The following is a 24,463-nucleotide window of genomic DNA, read 5'->3' on the forward strand; positions in this document are numbered from 1 at the left end:
TTGGGTGAGGATTGACAACAAAAAAAGATGCCACTTTTAAGGAACCCTTTCAGGCAATATGTATTTAATAAAAGTTGATTACAGATATATGCTAGTTATTATTTAGGAGATGTAATAGCTCTCAAAGTGTGTAAGACTCTATTTATAGTTGTCTGAATAAATTTCTTTAATATCCTTTATGCCTTAAGGTTTGGTTTTTGTGTTGTTTTGTTTAATTATAAAAGAGATGCCCCAGGTAAGTGCCTGTTCATATATTTACTGCTAGCATTTATTTTTTTCTACTCAAGAGTAACAAAAAGCAGAAGACTCCTTGGATATCTGATCCGAGAAATGGGGGATTTGAGTATAAATCAGTTTGGAATAGTAAAGGTACCAAGAAAGACAAAAAGTTTCAAGTAACATAGGGTTGGGGGATTTATTTGACAAGTTTGGGATTTTATAGCTTTTACATACATAATATGGGTTGAGCTTTGAATTCCAGATGGGCATAGATTCACTGTGAAGTAGGGATTTTATTTTTTTTAAAGGATTGAGATAATGTTTAAAGCTATCACTCTAGATACTCAGTAAATGCTACATTCTAAACCTTTCCTGCTGTCTTAGAGGTGTCACTCCACACTAATGCTAGGATGTCAGCTTTGTGTTTGAGTCTTTGGCTTACCCTTTGTGGAAGGGCTTGCTTCTATTATTGGTTTCCTGTCTAGTGTCTTTATCATCTACCATTTTCTTGACTTTTTCTTTGCTTTCAGATGTGTGGAGATATTCTTTATCTTTTAAGAAAAATGTTCTTTTCTTTGGTTATTTCTTATTGATTTTAGAGAGAGAAACATTGATTTGTTCCACTTATTTATGTATTCATTGGTTGCTTAGTATCAGGGCAACACTTGAACCAACTGAGCTTTGTGGCCAGGGCCAAGAAAAATGTTCTTTATTTAGCCCTGGCTGGTTTGGCTCAGCGGTTGGAGCATCGGCCTGTGGACCAGAGAGTCCCAGGTTCTGTTCCCGCTAGGGGCATGTACCAAAAAAAATGTTCTTTATTTAATTGATCTTTATCTAGTGTCCCTTGCCAAGCTGTATACATGACTCCTGATCTTATTTCATGTACTTTCAAAGATTTATTGATTGATTTAATTAAAATGTAATTTTTGCTTTTTAATCAAGTTTTGCTCTCTAAACATTGATTCACAATTATACTCATTTGTAACAAGTATGATTTTTTTTTTTCTTTTTGTAGACTCACATTTCCAGTCAAAACTCAGAGCTCAGTTGCGCTGCTCTACAGGCCTTGGGGTTTTGCTTATATAATCTCAAAATTACCTCAGGATTATCAGGTAGTTAAATTTATTATGAATTAATATTTTTAAGAGTTTATAAGTATATATACTTTGATATTGTGAAAACCTCTGTTAGATTCAAAACAGTTTTTATTTAAATATTTTATTTATTTTTTTATCCTCACCCGAGGACATTTTTCCATTTTTTGTTCAGATAGAGCGGGAGGTAGGGAGAGAGAGAAACATCAACGTGAAAGGGACACATCGAATGGTTGCCACTCGCATGACCCAACCAGGGCTGGGGACAAACTGCAACCGAGGTACGCGCCCTTAGCGGGAACTGAACCCAGGTCTCTCTGGACCACAGGCCAGGGCTGTTTTTTTGTTTTTGGTAGAGAGGAGGAAGAGGGAGAGAGAGAAACATCGATTGGTTGCCTCCTGTACATACCTCAACTAGGGATCAAGCCAGCAGTCTGGGAATGTGCCCTGACCAGGACTTGAACTGGCGACCTTTCAGTGTATAAGATGCTGCTCAACCAACTGAGCCACATAGGTCAGGGCTCATAACATAGTTCAGATGTTTAGATAATCATTGGAAAGTTTCTTTTTCTTAGACACAGCTCTTTGATAATTGTAAAATTTGTTCTAAAAGAAAATAAACCTTTTTTTTAATCCTCACTCGAGGACATTTTATTTTTTTTTATTTATTTATTTTTATCCTCACCCGAGGACATTTTTCGATATTTTGTTCAGGTAGAGTGGGAGGGAGGGAGGGGGGAGGAGAGAGAGAGAGAGAAACATCGACATGAAAGGGACACATGGAGTGGTCGCCACCCACACGACGCAACCAGGGCCGGGGACAAACCGCAACCGAGGTACGTGCCCCTAGCGGGAACAGAACCCAGGTCTCTCCAGATCATAGGCCGACGCTCTAACCGATGAGCCAAACCAGCCAGGGTGACATTTTATTTTTTATTTTTTCATTTATTTTTATACAGAGAGGGATAGAGAGAAACATTGAAGTGAGAGAGACACATTGACTGGTTGCCTCCCACATGACCCTGACCAGGGCCCAGGATGAACCACAACTGAGGTACATGCCCTTGACTGGAAATAAACCCACGACTCTTTGGTCTGAGGGCTGACTCTACCGCTTGAGCCAAACTTGCCAGGGCTAAGCTTGTTTATAAATAGTCGCTATGAACACTGAACTTTTTCCTTTGTAAAACTCTTACTTGCTTTAGAAGTTAATACTTTAGATGTCATTTATTTTGTATAAAGCATATACATTAAGGAATATGCTGAATTGAAAAGTTTTTACATAGTGGTAAGTGAGATGATTTAAAATTAATAGTAATGAAAACATAAGACTTATCTGATGCTTTGTAAGTTTTCAGCTAATCTTAATTGTTGCTCTAAAGTTAGTTTGACATGGTAAAGGATACCTAGGAGATGATCTTTAGAGAAGGGAAATTAGGAATTAGGGAATAAAGATGTCAGAAAATTGTTGCCATCTTTCTTCTGAGAGAAAAGTTTCTGTTCTTTTTTATGTACAGGGTGGGGCCAAAGTAGGTTTACAATTGTATGGAAAATAACACACTAATTAGTAAATAATAATATAAGAATAAATTGTTTCACATACTCATAACTGTAAGCCTACTTTTGCCCCACCCTGTATAGAAATGTTAGCAATCTAAAGTAGGAGTTGTTGCCCTGGCCGGTTTGGCTCAGTGGTTAGAGCGTCGGCCTGTGGTCCAGAGAGACCCTGGTTCAGTTTCAGCTAAGGGCATGTACTTCGGTTGCAGTTTGTCCCCGGCCCTGGTTGGGTTGTGCGGGTGGCAGCCACTTGATGTGTCCCTTTCACGTCGATGTTTCTCTCTCTCTTTCTTCCTCTCTTTCCCTCCCGCTCTGTCTGAACAAAAAATGGAAAAATGTCCTCGGGTGAGGATAAAAAAAATTAAATAAATGAGGTGGGAGTTGTTCATTTTGAGGCAGAGGATGTAGGGTTCAGAACATCTTGCCAAAAATTATCTTGTATGGTCAACCCTGCTAATGATCCCTATAAAATTATTTTAATTGCAAAAAATATCTGATTTATAGTCTACTGTTTTCTCTAAATATACCATCCCATCTTACCATTTTGTGTTTTGCGAAGAAGTTTGATATCAGCATTGGTTCTCTGGTCCTTCTCTTTGGATATGCATTTAATTTTTTTCTGTTTTCACATTTGACATTTTTAAAGGATGTAAACTTTTCATATAATTAAAGCTGCTTGTTTTTCAGAGAAAAGTATTGAAGAACTGCTTTCAAAATTGAATGATATTATTAAGAGTTCAGACAAAAATGTACGTACTAGGGCACTTTGGGTGATATCCAAGCAGACGTTTCCCACTGAAGTTATTGGCAAAGTAGTGAGTATAATTTTCTATGTCTTCTTAACTACATGTCATTTAAAAAATTCAGGCTTACTTAATTTGTATTTAATTTGTTCTCTCTTTTAGGTATCCAGTATAATTGATTCATTAGAAATAGTATTTAGTAGAGGAGATATGCATTCTGCCGTTGTTGATTATGAAGCATTAAATGTCATCATAAGGTATGAATTTAGATGCTCTGCAAATTGTAAAAATAGTTTCAGGAAATTTAGAATTTATCAAGGAGTGGGCTTTGGGACTTGAATTTGAGTTAGACATTAAACAAAGGAAATATCTTCTAGACTAAAAGTCTTAAGAAAAAAGTAAAAGGAAGAAGTAGGAAGTAGATGTACTTAAGTTAGTAGGTTTCTTTGTTTATTTTTACTGAGATAGTCTTAAAAATAGTCTTGGTTAGGCTGCTGCTGCTAACACAATTCTGGGCTTAAAAATTATTGCTGTTAAAGCTTTTGCAAGAGTTTAAAAAATAACTTTGACTCCCGAGTTATAGTGAGTATTTAGGATGTCATTAACAGTGCCTAGCTGGACATAGCAGAACAAGAAAATCCCCTACTTTCTTGCTTCCCATCTCTGCAGTTCTCTGGCTGAAGAACATTAAATTTAATTGTGTAAAAATAATTGGTATTTAAAAAAAATTTAAAAGACAAACTATGTTGTCCTTTTTTAAAAAAATGTCTAAGAATAATACAGCCCTGGCCAGTTTGGCTCAGCAGTTAGAGCGTCAGCCTGAGGACCAAAGAGTCCTGGGTTCGATTCCGGCCAAGGGCATGTACCTTGGTTGTGGTTCATCCCCGACCCAGGTTGGAGTTGTGCGGATGGCAACCAATTGATGGGTCTCTCTCCCACTCTCTCTTTGAAGATAAATTTAAAAATATCCTCGGATGAGGATTAAAAAAAGAGAATATAGAAACCTAAAAATTAGCCAGTAAAAATTAGATCTTTTGTGTGTATACATATATGTACATACTCCAAAACAAATGGACCATACTATATATATATTTTGTGTGTGTGTGTGTGTGTGTGTGTATGCTGCTTATTTTCCCAGTAGTTTAGATGTAAAAGGGTGAGGTCGAACTAATTTTCTCATTGATTGCTCTGTTACAGACTACTTGAGCAAGCCCCAGTTCAAATGGGAAAAGAGTCAATTAGGTGGGCAAAATTGGTCATACCTTTAGTTGCTCATTCGGCCCAAAAGGTACATATGCGGGGAGCGACTGCTCTGGAAATGGGAATGCCGTTGTTGCTTCAGAAACAACAAGAAATAGCATCTATCACAGAGCAGCTTATGACTACAGTAAGTATTACTTTCTGTAAGGATTTTTTGAATACTGCATTGTAAGGTTCTGCACCAAGCTTAGGTCTCATTGGTATAATTGTACTGTGATCTAGGAAATTCCTCTCTGAATTAAAACAAAGAATTGCTTAAGTTAGTGTGGGCATACTGCTCCTGCACTACAGTAAGGAAGGAAGCTGTCCATTCAGTGTCACTATGATCCAGGCATTTTACTCCATCCCCAGTGGATGGTGATTGAAAGGGATTACATTTTTGAAAAAGGAAATAAAATTAACTAATTTAGTGCACTTTTTGTGGTTGTAGCATAATCCCAGTGGTTATAAATTCAGTGCACATAAGTGCATTAACTGTATAATTTCCTAAAGTTATTTGCCCTAAGCTTTAGGTTTTCTAACCTTTGTTTTTGTAACAAATATTTATTGAGCACCTATTATATTTTGAGTGTTTTATTTATTTTTTTTATCCTCACCTGAGGACATTTTTTTTTTGCATTTATCTTCAGATAGAGCATGAGGGAGAGAGGGAGGAAGAGAGAGAGAAAACATCGATGTGAGAGAGATACATTGAGTAGTTGCCACCCACATGACCCCAACCAGGGCCGGGGACAAACTGCAACCGAGGTACGTGCCCCTAGGGGGAACTGAACCCGGGCCTCTCTGGTCCGCGGGCCAACGTTTTAACCGCTGAGCCAAACCAGCCAGGGCTGTTGGGTATTTTAGACACCGAATATATCATTGAACAAAAGGAACTTGTGGGATTTATTTTCTAGTTGTAGAGATAACAAAATATATAGTAGATTAAGTGAAGAACATTATGGATAACAGCAGGGACTAGATGGGGAGAGTCATTAGAGAGGAAGGGTGAAGTGGTCAGGGAAGGAAAAAGAATGGGTATTTGAACAGTGATTTGAAGGTAATACAGGAGATAGCTCTTTGGAGGAACCACGAGAGCAAAAGGCCCTGCTCTGATGGTTGTGTTCAGCAGACACTGAGCAGTATAATAGCATGAGGTTGAGAAGTAGGAGATGATTTCATAGAAACCGCTAAATCACATAGGACCTTGGGGGTCATTGTAAGACTGAGTTCTATTGAAAACCATATTTGAAGGTTTTGTGTTTAAGAGTGGTATATGACCCTGGCCGGTTTGGCTCAGCGGTTAGAGCGTCGGCCTGTGGTCCCGAGAGACCCGTGTTCGGTTCCCGCTAAGGGCATGTACCTCGGTTGCAGTTTGTCCCCAGCCCTGGTAGGTCGTGCGGGTGGCAGCCACTCGATGCGTCCCTTTCACATCGATGTTTCTCTCTCTCTTCCTCTCTCCCCCTCCCACTCTACCTGAACAAAAAATAGAAAAATGTCCTCAGGTGAGGATTAAAAAAAAAAAAAAAAAGAGTGGTATATGTACTGACTTGGATTTTAAAGGGATCACTGCTTATGTTGAGAATAGAGTCTAAAGGGGATTGAATAGGAGCAGGGAAACTAGTTAGATATACTGCAGTAATCAAGACAGTCAGGGAAGCTTCCAGATTCTAAATCCTGGAGTTTTGTTTGGTCCTTTTTTAAAAGTTACTTTATGGTCATGTTTGGAGTCTAATGAAATACCTTTCTTGCCTTTGCAAATTTTCTTATTCTGATCAGTTTATTAATTTTTAAGAACATATATAGCCCTGGCCGGTTTGGCTCAGCGGTTAGAGCGTCAGCCTGCGGTCCTGAGAGACCCGGGTTCGGTTCCCGCTAAGGGCGCGTACCTCGGTTGCAGTTTGTCCCCGGCCCTGGTCAATTGTGCGGGTAGCAGCCACTCAGTGTGTTCCTTTCACATCGATGTTTCTCTCTCTCTCTCTCTGTTCCTCTCTCTCCCTTCCACTCTACCTGAACAAAAAATGGAAAAATGTCCTCGGGTGAGGATAAAAAAAAAGAAAGAACATATATAACATAAAATGTTTGGAGTCTAATGAAATACCTTTCTTGTCTTTGCAAATTTTCTTATTCTGATAAATTTATTAATTTTTAAGAACATATATAACATTTGAACTCTTAATGATATGCATGCAGAAGTCTTTAGGGGAAAGAATGTTGGTACAAAAAATTTAACTGGATTAATGGATGTAAGATTGTAATAAAAAAGGCATAGTAAAATGTTAATTACTTATATTTGGACATTTATTATAAAACTCTGCTATGTGTATGAAAGTTTTTCTGATAAAATGTTGGGTAAGGTTATTTGGCTGAAACAATCGGCCAATTTGATACTGTATATTTTTTTCTTTTCCAATAGTCGTTTTGGTAAATATCTTTGCTTTTGTTTGTAGAAATTACTCTCAGAACTCCAGAAGCTATTTATGAGCAAAAATGAGACTTACGTTTTAAAATTATGGCCTTTGTTTGTCAAACTTCTTGGGAAGGTAAGTCCACATCTAAAGAATAGTTCAGTTTTACATGCCACTTTTGTTTCTTTATTTACTTAGAATAGTTGATCCTCATTTTTCATACCATATGCAAATTAACCTAAAATTTATTTGTAAAGTACTTGTGCTGTATAATTTCCTAAACTCATTACCAGTATGTATAACAGACATGCAGAGTGGCAAAATAATTTAAGTACCCTAATATGTTTGTTCCCAGCTGACTTTGAATTAGGTTATGCTCTGTAATTTTGTTTGAGCTCTGTCCTTTAACCAGATGTCCTTTTTATGATCCATTGAGTGCCACATTTTGTGCTTATATTCGATGATTGTGTCTTTTAATGGTCCCGAGGTGTAGTGTTGAAGGACTTTCTATGTTTCCTAAGTACAGGAAGACTGGTTTGCCTTATGGAGAAAATGTGAGCGTTAGATAAGCTCTGTTCAAACATGATTTATAACACTGTTGCCAGAAGTTCAGTGTTAGTGAATTTATGATACACAGTTGTGTACTGCCTAGTGATGTTTAGGTCAGCTACAAATTGCATATATGATGGTGGTCCTAAAAGATTATAATGGAGCTGAGCATTCCTGTTGCCTATTGATATCACATGTTTGTGGTGATGCTGCTTTAAACAAACCTACTGTGCTGCCAGTCTCATAAAAGTATATCACATACAATTATGTATGGTATATAATATTTGATGATGGTAATACATGACTTACTGGTTAATGTATTTACTATCCTATTTATCATTATTTTAGAGTATACTCTACTAACAAAAGGTTTGCTGTAAAATAATATACCATGTTACCCTGGCAGCAGCCTCATAATCTTGGGCTTACCTCATCTCTTGATTTTGATTTTCTCTTGTACTTGATTTAATCTCATATGCTTTGTGCAGTAGCATGCTGTGTGTATAGCCAAGAAATTGACTATATCATATAGCCTAGGTGTGTCATAGGCTATATATAATACCATCTGGGTTTGTGTACACTATGATATCCTCATGACAGAATTGCCCGATACATTTCTCAGAACATATCCCTGTTGTTAAGCAGTGCCTGATTGTATAGTAAGTAAGGTGTCTTTTAAAAAATAAACATAAAACAAGATTGTGCATTGATTGATTGACACAAGTGTTACCAGAGACTCATAGGAACCTAACTGCATTTTTCCTAAGAGTGATGGCTCAGTATTCGTTAATACAGTGTTCAGGATGAAATAATAAAATGTACCTATGGTGAATAATGAGAATTGACTATGTTCTATCTATAAACCAGGATTTCTTGAGAGGAGGGGGGTGTTTTTTTTATTGTGGTAAGTGAATATAATACTTGTAACTGTCTTAAGTGTACATTTCAGTGGCATTATATACATTCACAGGTTGTTTAAAAATCACCACTGTTGCCCTGGCCGGTTTGGTTCAGCGGTTAGAGCATCGGCCTGCGGTCCGGAGAGACCCGGGTTCAGTTCCCGCTAAGGGCATGTACTACGGTTGCAGTTTGTCCCCGGCCCTGGTTGGTCGTGCGGTGGCAGTCACTCGATGTGTCCTTTCACGTCGATGTTTCTCTCTCTCTGTCTCTTCCTCTCTCTCCCTCCCACTCTAGCTGTACAAAAAATGGAAAAATGTCCTCGGGTGAGGATAAAAAAAAAAAAAAAAAATCACCACTGTTTATATCCAAAACTTCTTTATTATCCCCAACAAAGGCTCTATACATGTCAATCAATTATTCCCTCTGTTCCTTTCCTTCCAGACCCTGGTAACTTCTACTTTCTGTTTCTATGGATTTACTAATTCTAGGTACTCAATATAAGTGCAGTTATATACTCTTTGCCCTTCTGTGTATTATTTCACTAAGCATAATTTTTTCAAGGTCAAGCCATGTTGTAGCATGTATTAAAATTTTATTCTTCTTCAGGCTGAATAATGTTTTGTGTATATACTTCATTTTGTTTATCCATTCGTTGATGAATATTGACTTTTTTTACCTTTTGGCAATTGTGATTAATGCTGCCATGGATATTGGTGTAGAGATACCTGTTGGGTTCTCTGCTTTCAGTTCTTTGGGCTATATACATAAAAGTGGAATTGCTACGTCATATGGTAGTTCTGAGTTTAACTTTTAGAGAAACCTCCAAACTCTACAGTGACTACACCATTGTATACTCCTACCAGTAATACATGAGGGAGGGTTCAGATTTCTCTGCATCTTTGTCAAAACTTGTTATTTTCCCTGCTTTTTTATAATAGTCATTCCAGGAAATGTTTTTGTTTTTGTAAGACTGTTATATATATTTTTTAAAAATTGTTTTAGAGAGAGAGGAAGGGAGAGATAGAAACATGGATGTGAGAAACATCGATCGGCTGCCTCCTGTACACACCCTACTGGGAATTGAGCCTTGCCTATGAATTGAACCCAGGACCTCTCAGTTCATGGGAGGACACTCAATCCACTGAACCACACCAGCTAGGCTTATTTTTTCTTTAATGTTGATTCTATTATTTTTATTATTTTTTTTTTTTAGTCCTCACTCGAGGACATTTTTTGATAATTTGTTCAGATAGAGTGGGAGGGAGAGAGAGAGAGAGAAATATCGACGTGAAAGGGACACATCGAGTGGTTGCCACCCACACGACCCAACCAGGGCCGGGGACAAACTGCAACCGAGGTACATGCCCTTAGCGGGAACTGAACCCGGGTCTCTCCGGACCGCAGGCCGATGCTCTAACTGCTGAGCCAAACTGGCCAGGGCGATTCTGTTATTTTTATATAGACATTCTCTTTTTGGCATTATGTTGGTAAAAATTGGTATTTATCTTACCTTCCTAGTTTTCTCTAATGTTTTAGAAATGCTTTGTATGATGTATTATCTTCTTCATGGAGTTTTATACTTTGTGATTTTGAATTTTAAATGTGCACACAGCGTTCAGTACTTTTATTTTTTATTTTTTCCTTTATTGATTTTAGAGAGAGGAAGTGAAAGGGAGAGAGAGATAGAAATATCAGTGAGAGAACATTGATTGGCCGCCTCCTGCATGCCTCCCTCTGGGGATCAGGCCTACAACCTGGGCATGTGTTCTGGCTGGGAATCTAACTGGCGACCTCTTGGTGCGTGAATCGATGCTCAACCACTGCGCCACACCGGCTGGACCAGAATTTGGTACTTTAAAATTTTAAATTCCTGCCCAGCTGGTGTGGCTCATGGATTGAATGTCAACTCATGAATCAAGAGGTCCCTGGTTCGATTCCCTGTCAGGGCACATGCCTGGGTTTCTGGATTAATCTCCTGTAGGGGCCTGCATAGGAGGCAGCTGACTGATGTTTCTCATCAATATTTCTATCTCCTTTTTTTCTTTCTCTCTAAAATTAATATGCTTGAGACTTATACATAGCTGAAACTGAATGAATTAGACCAGTGAATGAATGATACTACTAGTGCTTTATTTATTGTTTCAGGCAGGTTAATAACTTTTTAATGATTTTTCCTTTTTAGACCTTACATCGAAGTGGGAGTTTCATTAATTCTCTGTTACAGTTGGAAGAACTGGGATTCCGTAGTGGAGCACCTGTAATTAAAAAAATAGCTTTTATTGCTTGGAAGAGTTTAATAGATAATTTTGCATTAAATCCAGGTATGTAATATTTTTAAATTTTGAATATTTGTGTTCAAAAAGTGAACAAAGTGACAAATAATTATTTGTGGTCTCTTAGTACATGCCAACACTTAGTTGAGCACTTTACCCATCTCATTTAATCATCATAATAGACCCGGAATACTAAGTTTTGTTAATGTTTTGGTAAGATTAAGTAATTTATCAAAGGTCGCATGGCCAATAGATGGTAGGAAATAATTGTGGTTGTTAATGAAGAAATGTATCAATGACTGATGAACTTTAAGCTTTCAAGACCTTTAGAACTCTACCTGGTAGTAGGTTAACATTAACATATATAAGTAATTCCTTTTGATTTACTTTAACCTTAACATCCTATTAGCCAATGAAAGTGTTTGGTATATATATGAGAAAAAATATTTAGCTCAAAAGTGGGTCAGTATTAATGCCTACTTAACTGGGTAATTAATTTTAGGTATAATCAATACTGTATGTTTCTCATATCTAGTAAGTAATGTTGATTTCATCCTGTATTTTTTTCTGCCAAAGACCATTAATCCTTTTCTCTTAATGTGTTTTATAAGGTGATTATTTGCATTAACTCTAATTACTTTTATTGAAAATATTGGTAAAACTGCATTGCCAGGTAGCAGTTTTAATTGGAAATGTCACTTTTTGTTGTTGCTTCTGTGAACTATCGGCATTAGATAATGTTCAGCACTAAATCTGTTGGAATTCTAGATTGAATGTTGCAGCATACAATAGGAGGGGCTTAACGAAGATAAAGTAAGTCCAGAGCTAGAGAGTCTGTGACTGGTATTATGGATCTAGGAAGTTATTAAAGAACCAGATGCTTGACTTTCTAGTCTGTCATCTTCAGTATGCCTAAGTTGCAGACTACAAGAAGGAGGGAAGGCAGAGAGCAGAAATGAACTGCTTATCTGAGCTGGCTGTCTATGTTAAGCATTTTAGAAATTCTGCATACATTACCACTTAAATTACATTGGGTAGAATGGCTAAACAGGAGACTAGATAAGTCAACATTGGGCACCTATCACTCATAAGTAAAAGCAGGTCTTGTAACTAAAAAGGAAAATGGATTATTACATGGCAGTTAGCAGTCTCTGCTCTAGGGGTTTTATTGTGGAGCACCTCTTATAAGTAGTTAAAGGATTAGAGGATTTGTTCTCGAAATGGTCTAACTTTATTTTTTTTACAGAAAGGTTAATTGAAAGCTAAATGGCAAAGTGGTTGTAAAAAACATTGACGAATGTCATCCCACCACATACATGGCTTGACAGATTATTTCAAAAAATTTTTTAAGTCTCTGATAAATTACTTGAGCACATACTTTTTAATATATTCTCAGTCACATTGCATATTATATACTTCTGATATAATTATTTTGCTCAAAGAATTGGATTTAATTTTTATGCTGAATTTTAATCACCTGGTTATTAATGTAGACTTACTTAGGTTTCTAAAATCTAATGGCAACAACAGTTATAATGCTTGATAAAATGCTTGATAGGGCTTGATAATACTAGCAAAATGTTAAAGTAACCATGTTTGACAAAATGGAAAAAAATAATACCTCTATTTTTCACCTGTAAAATGGGGATAATGAGAATACTAAAACAGCTTGGACAGCTTCTCCAAGTTTTAGAATATTGGGCTAGACAGTTTGTTGTGGAGGACCACTCTGTATTGTAGGAAGTTTAGCATATCTGAATGAAACTCACTATATGCCATTAGCATTCTCCATACCCTTGTCTCTCAAGTTGTAACAATCAAAAAAAAAATATTTTAGACATTGCCAAATGTTCCTGGATGGAAAATTACCCCTGGCACACAGTATTTAATAAATACTCCTTTTTTGTTGTTGCCGTCTTAAGTGTTAGAGTTTAGGTGTACTGGACCTTGTGAGGTGAAAATTTTGGGTGAAACAGAAATAGCTGTTCATTAAAAAAAAATTTGTTTTTAAATTTATTCTCTGGCTATGGTTAAAAAAAAAAGACTATTGCATACTTGTTCTTAAAATTTAATCTTTTAGTCTTAAATGTTTTTTACCTGGGTGCTTATTTCATTTTTTAAAGAAATACTATGTAGTGCGAAAAGACTGAAGTTATTAATGCAGCCTTTGAGTTCCATCCATGTGAGAACAGAAGCTCTAGCGCTAACAAAACTAGAAGTCTGGTGGTATTTACTAATGAGACTTGGACCTCATCTTCCTGCTAATTTTGAACAGGTAATGTTCTAAGTGTTAACTGTAATACATTGTGTTTTTTTTTATTAATGTGTTCTTAAATATAATTTTTCAGTGTTAATTTTTGCTATGTGCTTGCAGACCACAATATATAAGATCTCTTTTCTTTACACAGACTTGAGTTCATTTCCCTTAAAGGATATTTTCTAGTTTCTGAAATGGAGGCTTTAAAGCCCTTTTAGTCAGCAAACACTCAAATATCCATTTTTAGAGATGTGAAGATTTTTTTAAGTAAGAATTTTATTTTTTTTATTGTTGAGAGTATTACAGATGGCCCCCTTTATACCCCAGATATATGAAGATTTTTATTTCTAAAAATTTTTGTTTTTCCTTTAGTGATTGTAGAGAGAGTAGTGAAAGGGAGGGAGAAACATCGATGAGAGAGCACAGTTGGCTGCCTCTTACATGCCCCCCACTGGGGATCAGGTCCACAACCTGGGCATGTGTCCTGACTGGGAATTGATCTGGTGACCTTTTGGTGTGTGGGTCGATGCTCAACAACTGAGCCACACTAGCTGGATGATATGAAGATTTTGTTTTTGTTTTTTTAATCCCCATCCGAGGACATTTTTCCATTTTTGTTCAGATTGAGTGGGAGGGAGAGATAGAGAGAGAAACATCGATGTAAAAGGGACACATCAAGTGGCTGCCTCCCGCACAACCCAACCAGGGCTGGGGACAAACTGCAACTGAGGTATGTGCCCTTAGCGGGGACCGAACCCGGGTCTCTCTGGACTGCAGGCCGACACTCTAACCGCTGAGCCAAACTGACCAGGGCATATATGAAGATTTTTTAAAAGGAATTTCATAGGGCTTAGAATATAATGAATATAGACTCGGTATTACTAAAATAGAAATATGTAAAGTGCTATACTGCGCAGATAACAAAATGAGATTAATTCTTACTTTTTGTATCTCCCTTTTCTAGGCTATATAACGATAACCAATCATTTAAATCCCATCATAGCTTTTTAATATTTTTACAAGTGACTTTACAGATTCCTTTAGATTTTGATATCCTGGGCATATAGACACAGGATTAATCTTACCTGTTCTTTGTTTTTGCAGTTAATCCTATGCTTGGTTTCTGAATTTTTTATAGTAAAGTAAAAGGTGTGATAACTTTATCTTTTTTGTTTCTTTATTGCTTATCTTGGATTTTTGAGGACATTTTAATTTTGGATCTATAGTCCTTATTTTCTAGTCTGTGTAAATACCTGATAAGCAGTGAGAGTATTCTTGGAAAGGGAGACTTTAAATATACTTGAATTTTTTAGCAAGTTAAAAATAATTTTTAGTTTTTAATATATTAAGTCTTCTAAACTTGGTAGAAGATGAACTAATTAAAATTGGATATTGATAGTAATATGTAATTGGGATTATAATTTTTCCAAATCTACCATTGTGAAGGTCCTATTAGACTAACCTTACCCGGTTGTCCCACACATTCATTGGCATAATTTATTCTCACTGGTTAGATTTGACTGATACTGGAATGGTCTTAGAAATAAGCTTGAAGTTATCTTAATTCATATATGTTTAGCATGTGTTTTTAAAGCTTAAAACGAGCCTGTCTGCCAGTAGCATTCAAACTCAGGTAGATGTTATTTGCCAAAATTATTTGTGTATAATTTGAATTGAGAACCAACATTTATAGATAGTATGCATTTAGGGGAAACACAATTTATTTATTTTTTAAACATTTGTTTTTATTGATTTCAGAGAGAGGAAGGGAGAGGGAGAGATTAAAAACATCAATGAGACCGGCCAGTGTGGCTCATTGGGTTGACCGTCCTCCCATGAACTGAGAGGTCCGTGTTTGATTTTCTAGCAGGGCACTGTGGGCTCGATCCCCAGTAGGGGGCATGCAGGAGGCAGCCGGTAGATGTTTCTCACATCCATGTTTCTCTCGCCCTTCCTCTTTCTCTAAAAAAGTCAACCAAAACATATTTTAAAAAGTTTATGTATATGCCCTGGCCGGTTTTGTTCAGTGGTTAGAACATTGGCCTGCGGACTAGAGAGACCGGGGTTCAGCTCTCGCTGGGGGCACGTACCTGGCTTGCATTTGTCCCTAGCCTCGGTTGGGGTTGTGTGGGTGACAACCATTCGATGTCTCTCACATTGATGTTTCTCTCTTTTCCTCCCTCTCTCTCCTCCCTCTCTCCCTCCTGCTTTATCTGAAGATAAATGCACCTCACGTGAGGATTAAAAAAAAAAAAGAGAGAGAAACATCAGTCACCTGCCTCCTGTTCACCCCCTACTGGGGATTTAAGTCCGAAACCTGGGCATAGGCCCTGACCGAGAATCGAACTTGGTCACCTGGTGCATGGGATGACGCTCAACCAACTGAGCCACGCTGGCCAGGCAGGCAAATAAAATTTAATACAAATTTTCACTTTTCCAAATTTCAGATTTTAGCCTGTGCATTGAAACAGCCCATAAAACTCAACATATTAAGTGAGAGGGAGAGAGATAGAAACATCAGTGAGAGAGAACATCGATTGGCTGCCTCCTGCATGCCCCCACCTAGCCAGGCTGGTGTGGCTCACTGGTTGAGCATCAACCCATACACCAAGAGGTCTTTGGCTCAATTCCCGGTCAGGGCACATGCCCAGGTTGTGGGTTCGATCCCCAGTGGGGGACATGAAGGAGGTGGCCTGTCTTTGTTCTCTCATTGATGTTTCTATCACTCTCCTTTTCTCTGTCTCTCTAATATCAATAAAGAAAAAAAAACTGTATTACGCTGGGCTTTTTTAAAAATAGGAATATTATTCAGTTTATACATGTCTCCTTTTTAAACAAGTTATTATTCCCCCAATAGGTTTGCGTGCCTCTAATTCAAAGCACAATAAGCATTGATGCTAATGCTTCACCTCAGGGCAGTTCATCTCGCCTATCTACTTCTCCAGGTTTAAATTCTTTGACTCCTCAACACAAAGGTAAGACATACTTTTAAAAAATCTGTTTTAAAAAATGCATTGCTCGAAGGCGTTGTTCAATGTTATTAGCATAAAAGGAAGAATTCATAATTTTGACCCCCCCTATCACAAAATCCATTACATATTCTTGATTGCTTGTTTTCTGTATGTGTTCATGTGTACTGCTGTAATTGCATTGTTGTAGTTGGAAAAGATCGACCTTTTTCTGTGTCATGTGAGGTGCATTTCAGAACTTGAACCAGAATCTTACAGATACTATTAAAAACAACAGGTCTTAACAGATACAAGAAATGTGGCTTGGCACATACACCATTGAGTGAAAATTATTTGCTATCATTATTTTTTGTTGGCTGTTCAGAACCAAATTTGTGTATTTAAGTTTAAGGAATGCCTTCATAGTAATAATTCAGGGTCTTGATTAAGGCCTGAGAATACATTCATTTAAATGATGTGTAACAAGTCTAGTTCTTAACCTAATAAGATTATTCAGTTGGAACTCTGTGGGTTTTAAACAAAAAATTTAAACTCTTATTTGAGAAACACTCTATTTGGAAGTACATTTCTTTGAAAGGAAGTAAACAATATATTCATTTGTGTAGGTAATTTAAGTTTACACAAACTCTTTTCTTTGTTTTAAAGGTGCTTCCCCATATGGATCCTCGGTAACCACCCGCATGAACCTCAGTTCGAATTTTGGTGTTATGGCCACAATCCCCTCTATTCAACTTTTAGGACTCGAAATGTTACTTCATTTTTTGTTGGGTCCAGAAGTTTTGAGTTTTGCTAAGCAAAACAAACTTGTACTGAGCTTAGGTATTTGTTTTAAAAATAATTTCTGTTAAAAACAGTTTAGAATACAGTGTGTTGGGGTTATTTGATTGGTACTGGAATGGTTTTAGGAATGAGCCTGAAGTTGTCTTAGTTTGTGTCTTTATATTTCTCATTTGAGGATATTTTTCCATTGATTTTTTTTTTTTTTCCCTCAGAGTGAAAGGGAGGGAGGGAAAGAGAGAGAGAGAAAGAAACATCAATGTGAGACAGACACATTGATTGGTTACCTCCTGCACGACCCTGGCCAGGGCCAGGAATTGAACCCCAACCAAAGTATGTGCCCTTGACTGGAAATGGAACCCGTACTCTTTGGTCCTTGGGCCGATAATCTAACCACTGAGCCAAACCAGCCAGGGCAGCATGTGTCTTCCAAAAAGCTTAAAATGAGTCTGTCTACCATTAGCATTAAACCTCAGGTAGATGTTATTTGTAATAATTGCTTTTATATAATTTGGAATTCAGAGGTGGAATTTATAGATAGCATACGTTTAGGGCAAGTACAGTTTAATAGAAATATTTTGTAATTATGAAATAAGTATAAGTTTTTAAAATACAAAACATGTCAGATCACCTAAAATTTTATATTGAGAAGTTTATTTCATAAAACTTTGGTTTTACACAGTTGTCTCTTTTTTTATTCTAGAGCCTCTCGAATATCCGTTAATCAGCAACTCTTCTTTTTTTTCCAAATATGCAAATACACTTATCACTGCTGTTCATGATAGTTTTGTTGCAGTTGGAAAAGATGCTTCTGGTAAGTATTTAAGAGAAGTTTTTTTAAATTATTTCAAAAGCAAATAAAATAGCAAATATTTATATACTGCCACCTATTGGCTAGATTGTGCTGTAAGATAATTCATTTAATTCTCACAGTAATCTTTTGTGTTAGTCATTTTTGCAGATGAGAAAATTCCATTGTTCTGATGAGTAAATAACCTGTGCAAAGTCATATATAAGTGGTAGAGCTGTGATTCAAACCCAGGCTCTGTTGTACCAGCATCTGCACCTAAACTTTTCTGTTCAATAGCCTATCAGATGATAGGCTATTTTATCCTCACCCAAGGACATTTTTTTGTTCAGATAGAGTGGGAGGGAGAGAGTGGAAGAGAGAGAGAAAAACATAGACGTGAAAGGGACACATCAAGTGGTTGCCACCCACATGACCCAACCAGAGCCGGGGACAAACTGCAACCGAGATATGTGCCCTTAACGGGAACTGAACCCAGGTCTCTCTGGACCACAGGCTGACACTCTAACCGCTGAGCCAAACCGGCCAGGGCGAGAAGAAATTTTATAAATAAAATAGTTTGCTATTAAACTGGCTTGTGAAGTTTTTTCTAAGTGGTTTTTCAGTAACCTGATCTTTGTTTATTCTCTCTTTTTTTTTAAATTCTCACCCAAGGATCTTTTTAAATTAAACTTCAGATAGAACTGGAGGAAGAGAGAGAGAAACATTGATGTGAGAGAGATACATCGATTGATTGCCACCCAAACAACCCCAGCTAGGATTGGGGATGAACCGCAAGCGAGGACGTGCCCTTGGCTGGAATCGAATCCGGGACTCTGGTCCGCGGGTAACACTCTTATCGCTGAGCCATACTGTCCAGGATTATTTCTTGTCTGAAGTTTAAGATGTTCAGTACAGAAAATACTGGAGAAGGAAAATAGAGAAAGGAAAGAATTAACCATAGTTACATGACCTAGTATTAGTATGGTACTGTCCTTTTCTTGTTTTTAACAAAAGTAAGGTGAAAGTGTTTTATAAGTGTTTGAATATTATAAGGAGGATTATATTGTAAATTTATTATTGGCCAATTTCTTTAATATAAGGATGAAAGGGGATGCTATTATAATCATATCTATTTTATTCTAAAGTATTTGACATTTTATTTGGACAGATGCAGTTGTCAGTGCTATTTGGAAGGAGCTAATTAATTTGGTGAAGTCAGTTATTGAATCAGGTAAATATACTGATCAAATGATTTTTATAGCACTCAGCGAATTATTTGGCTTTTATAGATAAAATTTATTTTTAAATAATTTTTTGAAGTACAGTTTTCAGAGTTTACTTTTTAACAAAGCACTTTTTAAAAACGTGTTTTTTAAAAATCCTCGCTTGATATTTTTCTGTTGATTTTCAGGTAGAGTGGGAGAGAGAGATAAGGGCGAGGAAAGAGAGAGAGAGACATTGATGTGAGAGAGACCCATTGATTGGTTGCTTCCCGCACAGCGCTGACGGGATCAAACTGCAATTGAGGTACAGGCCCTTGACCGGAATACAATTTGTGAGTCTTTGGTCCTTGGGCTGATGCTCTAACCACTAGGCAATACTGGCCAGGACTAAAACATCTGTTTACTGATTCTAGAGAGAGGGAAAGAGAAGCATGATTAGAAAGAAAGATCATTTGGCTTCCTTCTGCATGGCTCCTACTGGGGACTGAACTCTAAATCTGGGGATGTACCCTGACTGGGAATCAGTGCATGGAACAACCCACAACCAATTGAGTGTGCTAGCTAGGGCACAAAGCATTTTTTTTATTTAGGAAAAGATTAATTTTTATAGCTCTTTTAAATGTATATTTTTACACCTAAAATATTTGTATGTTTAGAACCACATCCCTCCTTTTGCTTTTTGATAGGCAACAAAAAAGAGAGACCAGGTTCTGAGGTTTTGACTCTCTTATTAAAATCTTTGGAAACCATAGTGAAATCGGAAGTATTTCCTGTGTCGAAAACACTGGTAAGTAAAATAATCTATATGCTGGAAATTTTTTAAAATATGTTTTCATTGATTATTTTAGAGAGGGAGGAAGGGAGAGAAAGATGGAAACATTGATGTGAGAGAGAAACATTGGTTGGCTGCCTCCTGTACGCCCCCACAACTGGGGATCAAGCCCACAACTCAGGCACATACCCTGACTGGGAATTGAACTGGGACCTCTCAGTCCATGGGACAATGCTCAATCTTCTGAGCCACACCGGCCAGGCTATATGCTGGAATTTAAAAACAACACTCTAAAATTGAATTTTATATTGAAGATAATTGCAGAGATCAAGATTTTGGAAAATAAATCAAGTATTAGTCAGGATTTGACCCTGTAATAAACACTATTCTACCAACTTAAGAGTCATTTGAAACCAGAGTAAAGTAAGTGGCTATAAAAGCAACTATAAAAATCTTCCATTGTGATAAGGAAAAGGATAAGCTACATAGAGAAAATGGGATGAAGGGTATGAAACTTGAACTGAAGAAACTGGAATGAATACTGATTTTATGACAAGATTGCTAAAGTCTACTAATTATTACTTTGTAAAAAACTGTGGTCATAGTCTTGTGGAGATTTTGTGTTTTAAATGAACTTTTTTTTCTTTTTAATTCTTAACGGAGGGTATGTTTTTCATTGATTTCAAAGAAAGAAACATTGATTGGTTGCCTTCCTCGCTTATCCTGGCATGGAATCCACAACCTGAGTAACCTTTCACTATATGGGAGCACACTCCAACCAATTGAGCCACACCAGCCAGGGCATTAAATGAACTCTCTTGAACCAACATAATAGCATTCATATTACTATCTCTTTTATCCTATATAGTAGAGAAGAAAACAGCCAATTAGATATACTTTTTATAGTAGTACATCTTCCCATATAAGCTGCAGATGGAGCAAACTATATACCCTTACATAAATTCTGAGGCTGTTTCCTTTATTTGTTGTGACAGTATCTACTGTGGAGCATAGTAATTAATAGCAAGGGCTCTAGAGCTGGCTAGGTTGAATCTCAGCCTGTTTATTAGCTGAGTGAAGTAGGGCAGTCGAGCTACTCCTTTTGCCTTTTTGTAAAGAGAGAATGCAGTGTTCTAACTGAATGGGTTGATATACGCAGAGCACTGCAGGCCAGGAACAAAATAAATGAGTTCACAAATGCTATTTATTAGTAGTTGTAGTATCTGCTTCAAATGAGTATGTGTAAAGCATATTTTCACAAACAACTCTTTTTGTTATGTCACTTTAGTTATGTACTTCAGGTTAATGTTTTGGGACAACCGTTTGCTGGGATCTGTCACATTTGAGAGATGTGTCTTAGATTTAGCTTTTAATTCTTTTTTAAAAATTATTATTATTATTATTATTATTATTTTATCCTCTCCCAATGACATTTTTCCATATATTTTTTTTTTTGTTCAGATAGAGTGGGAGGGAGAGAGAGGAAGAGAGAGAGAGAGAGAGAGAGAGAGAGAGAGAAACATCGACATGAAAGTGACACATCGAGTGGTTGCCACCCGCACGACCGACCAGGGCCGGGGGACAAACTGCAACCGAGGTACGTGCCCTTAGCTAGCGGGAACTGAACCTGGGTCTCTCTGGACCGCAGGCCGACGCTCTAACCGCTGAGCCAAACCGGCCAGGGCTAATTAACTGTTAGAAATACTTGTTTCTGGTACTAAGGAGCACATACTTTTTTGAAGAATTTCTTTTGTAGCATAGAAAGATTGAAATAGCCTGAAGAGCCATTAATAGAAAAATGTTTGCATAAATTATGCATGTTTATATAGTAGTTAAGTATGTGTCTACATATATTGATGAGAAAACTCTATAAATCTAGTCAGATGGTCAGTTTCCTAGCATCTCTCTAATGGTATAAAAGGATGTGACAGCCTCACCTAGGAAGATATGTTCCTTGTTATACCTACATATGTGGACATTTAGATGGTTTAGAAAAATAAACTCTAAACTTGCAATCATTATCCCTGGAAATAAAAGGACTTGTTCATTTTAGTTTTTGTATTTCTGTGTTTGAACTTTTTAAACTAATACAAATGTATTTGCATTAATACATAAAAGCAACCCTTTGAAGTTTTTCAACCAATGACAATGTATTTTATGAAAGTATCATAACAGATTGTTAAATTAAAAATAGAGATAATACTATGTAGGTTTTTTTTTACCATGTGAAGAGTATATTTTATGGATAACTTAACGATAAAATCTTTTGTCTTTTGTAGGTCCTCATGGAAATTACAATTAAAGGACTTCCTCAGAAAGTATTAGGTTCACCAGCATATCAGGTTGCTAATATGGATATCCTTAATGCAAGTATCTTAAATGTAATTATGTGATTAAAATTAGCCAAAAAGAAAAATTTCATGATTTCCTTTTCTTAAAATAGAAACTTAGACTTAAAATTTTGAGAGATTGGACTTAGATTTGCTGATTATGTTAAAGAAATTGATAGACAAAGTAATAAATTAGTGCAAAGAATGAAATATGGCCCTATTAATGTAACTATTTTCTAGGATTAAAAAAGGATTTCAGAAGGAAACTTTTCTATTTGCCTGTACTTAATAATAGTGTTGGTTACTGCTACAAGTTTTGGACGTTTAGGCTAAATTGTGAAATGAACGTAATATCTGCAGAATGCAGGTAGTGTTGGTCCAGCAAGTTTTAAGTTAACAATTCTTTTTATATCTGAAATCTCTCACCATTTCTTAGTGTAGATGGAACATCTATGATTAAAATACAAAGAGCTTGTTAACTTTGGGTACTTTATTCAAATATATTTATCTTTTTTTGTCACATCCTAAGTAATCTCATAAGTTATATTCCTTAACCTTAAAAGCATTATGTTTCACATAATTAATTGTAGAAAACTGTAACAAGAAGATTGTACTCTTTATAACAAAAAGATTGACTTGCAATCTCCCATCTTTCTTCAGGGAACTCCTGCTTTGTTCTTAATTCAGTTAATTTTCAACAATAATCTCTTAGGATATGGTGTACAAGATGAAAGGTAATTTAAACTGAAAATATTCTTTATCTTGCGACAGGTTGCTGAGAGTCTGAGTTAACATAATATATCATAAATTTTGTAAAAAAATCAAAACTGAGATTGGGACTTTATTTCTTGTCAGTTATTTTTAGAATTTTGTTGCAGTGTAATCTATTTTGGCAAAAGTAAAAGTTAATTTATGGTTCATAATTTTTTCTTCAGGTTTTTTCTTAATCTGGAAACACTTGTAAGTTGTGTTCTTTCTGGTCCAACTTCACCACTAGCCTTCAGTGAGTCTGTTTTAAATGTTATTGATCAAAATGCAAAACAGTTGGAAAACAAGGAGCATCTCTGGAGAATGTGGAGTATTATAGTCATTCCATTAACTGAATTGATTAATCAGGTATGATATAGGTCTGCTACATATTTATGTTTCCCTTAAAATTTACAGAAATTTTTGTTGTTAGAGCATATGGGGAAATGAATAGAAGTTTGTGTTAGAAGGTATTAAATATTTTTTCCTGTGGGATAGGTTATTTCTACTCTTTAAGTCAGTTGATTCTTTTTTTGTTGCATTTGTTCAAGAATGTGTAATTTAACAGTTTAACGGGGACTAATGAGGTCTGTTTTCTCCAATAGAGGTTATAAGGCCAGAAGACTCACATGATACAAATTTTCATATTAAAAAAAATTTTTTTGTTAATCCTCATCTGAGGATATTTATTTTATTGATTAAAAATTTTTTTTTAAATCCTCACCCAGGGATATTTTTCTGTATGTCTTCAGATAGAGTGGGAGGGAGGGAGGAAGGGAGAGAGACATCGATTGCTTGCCCCCTGCACGACCCCAGTTGGGTTTGGTGATGGAACCTCCAACCCAGGTATGTGCTCTTGATCTGGAATTGAACCTGCAACCCTTTGGTCCATTGGCCAAAGCTCTAACCGCTGAGCCAAACCAGTAGAGCCAAAATTTCATATTTATATCTTAGGTTCTTTCAGTATTTGTATTATGGGGAATAATAGCTGTTATCTTGACTAGAATGTATATTAGCATTCCAATGATCGATGTTGGCGTAGCCATATAATAGCATCTAAATCAATAAGTTGATTAACCCTTATATTTAAATATGTGGCAACATTGGCAGGGTATGGAGCTCAAGTTCTGTCACCATTTGTGGTTTGTCAGCTACTTCATCAATCTTTAATTGGAATTAATCTAGTTCTTCAGGAAATATTTCACCATAACTCTCAAATGAATTGATGACTCCAAAGAACTTACTGATATTGTAATAGCCTTTGTTTTGGTGACTCAAGCCAGCACATCATTAAACATACTCTCCTGAAAGAAAATATGTTTACAATTTTAAATAATTTTGAAGGACAGTAAGGCCCTGTGTTTTAAGTCGTTGCCTGAATGTGCTGCCTTCAGTGTATAGTAAAAGATTTTACAGTCATCCCTGGGATTCTTTTTAGGACTTGAAACACAGTGCATTGTTTTCCAGAGCCATAACAAATTTTGCCACAAACTCCTGGCTTGAAATAATAGGAATTTATTCTCTTAAAGCCCTGAAGGCCAGAAATTAAAAATCAAGGTGTTGCCAGGGTTTGTTTCTCTGGATCTCTGAAGGAGAATCTGTTCCATCCCTCTCTT

General features: G+C 36.5%; 1 protein-coding gene across 9 annotated transcripts in view; it reads left to right on the forward strand.

The window, feature by feature from the left end:
- The window catches only part of RIF1 (replication timing regulatory factor 1), a 62,281-nt gene that overhangs the window by 3,985 nt on the left and 33,833 nt on the right, over positions 1 to 24,463 (forward strand). For 6 of the 9 annotated variants that reach the window (XM_036253388.1, XM_036253386.1, XM_036253389.1 and 3 more), the window contains exons 3-17: positions 1,235 to 1,331; positions 3,558 to 3,685; positions 3,776 to 3,870; positions 4,811 to 5,000; positions 7,303 to 7,395; positions 10,892 to 11,030; positions 13,106 to 13,257; positions 16,097 to 16,214; positions 16,854 to 17,027; positions 17,689 to 17,799; positions 18,944 to 19,006; positions 19,685 to 19,785; positions 22,050 to 22,136; positions 22,761 to 22,834; positions 23,036 to 23,216. In XM_036253388.1, coding sequence (XP_036109281.1) covers positions 1,235 to 1,331; positions 3,558 to 3,685; positions 3,776 to 3,870; positions 4,811 to 5,000; positions 7,303 to 7,395; positions 10,892 to 11,030; positions 13,106 to 13,257; positions 16,097 to 16,214; positions 16,854 to 17,027; positions 17,689 to 17,799; positions 18,944 to 19,006; positions 19,685 to 19,785; positions 22,050 to 22,136; positions 22,761 to 22,834; positions 23,036 to 23,216 — 1,803 coding nt within the window. Of the gene's footprint in view, positions 1 to 315; positions 370 to 1,234; positions 1,332 to 3,557; positions 3,686 to 3,775; positions 3,871 to 4,810; positions 5,001 to 7,302; positions 7,396 to 10,891; positions 11,031 to 13,105; positions 13,258 to 16,096; positions 16,215 to 16,853; positions 17,028 to 17,688; positions 17,800 to 18,943; positions 19,007 to 19,684; positions 19,786 to 22,049; positions 22,137 to 22,760; positions 22,835 to 23,035; positions 23,217 to 24,463 lie in introns of those variants that run through there. The other 3 variants (XM_036253391.1, XM_036253387.1, XM_036253392.1) reach the window with 3 other exon arrangements.

The sequence above is a fragment of the Molossus molossus genome, unplaced genomic scaffold, assembly GCF_014108415.1.
Source record: "Molossus molossus isolate mMolMol1 unplaced genomic scaffold, mMolMol1.p scaffold_m16_p_11, whole genome shotgun sequence".
NCBI lineage: Eukaryota > Metazoa > Chordata > Mammalia > Chiroptera > Molossidae > Molossus > Molossus molossus.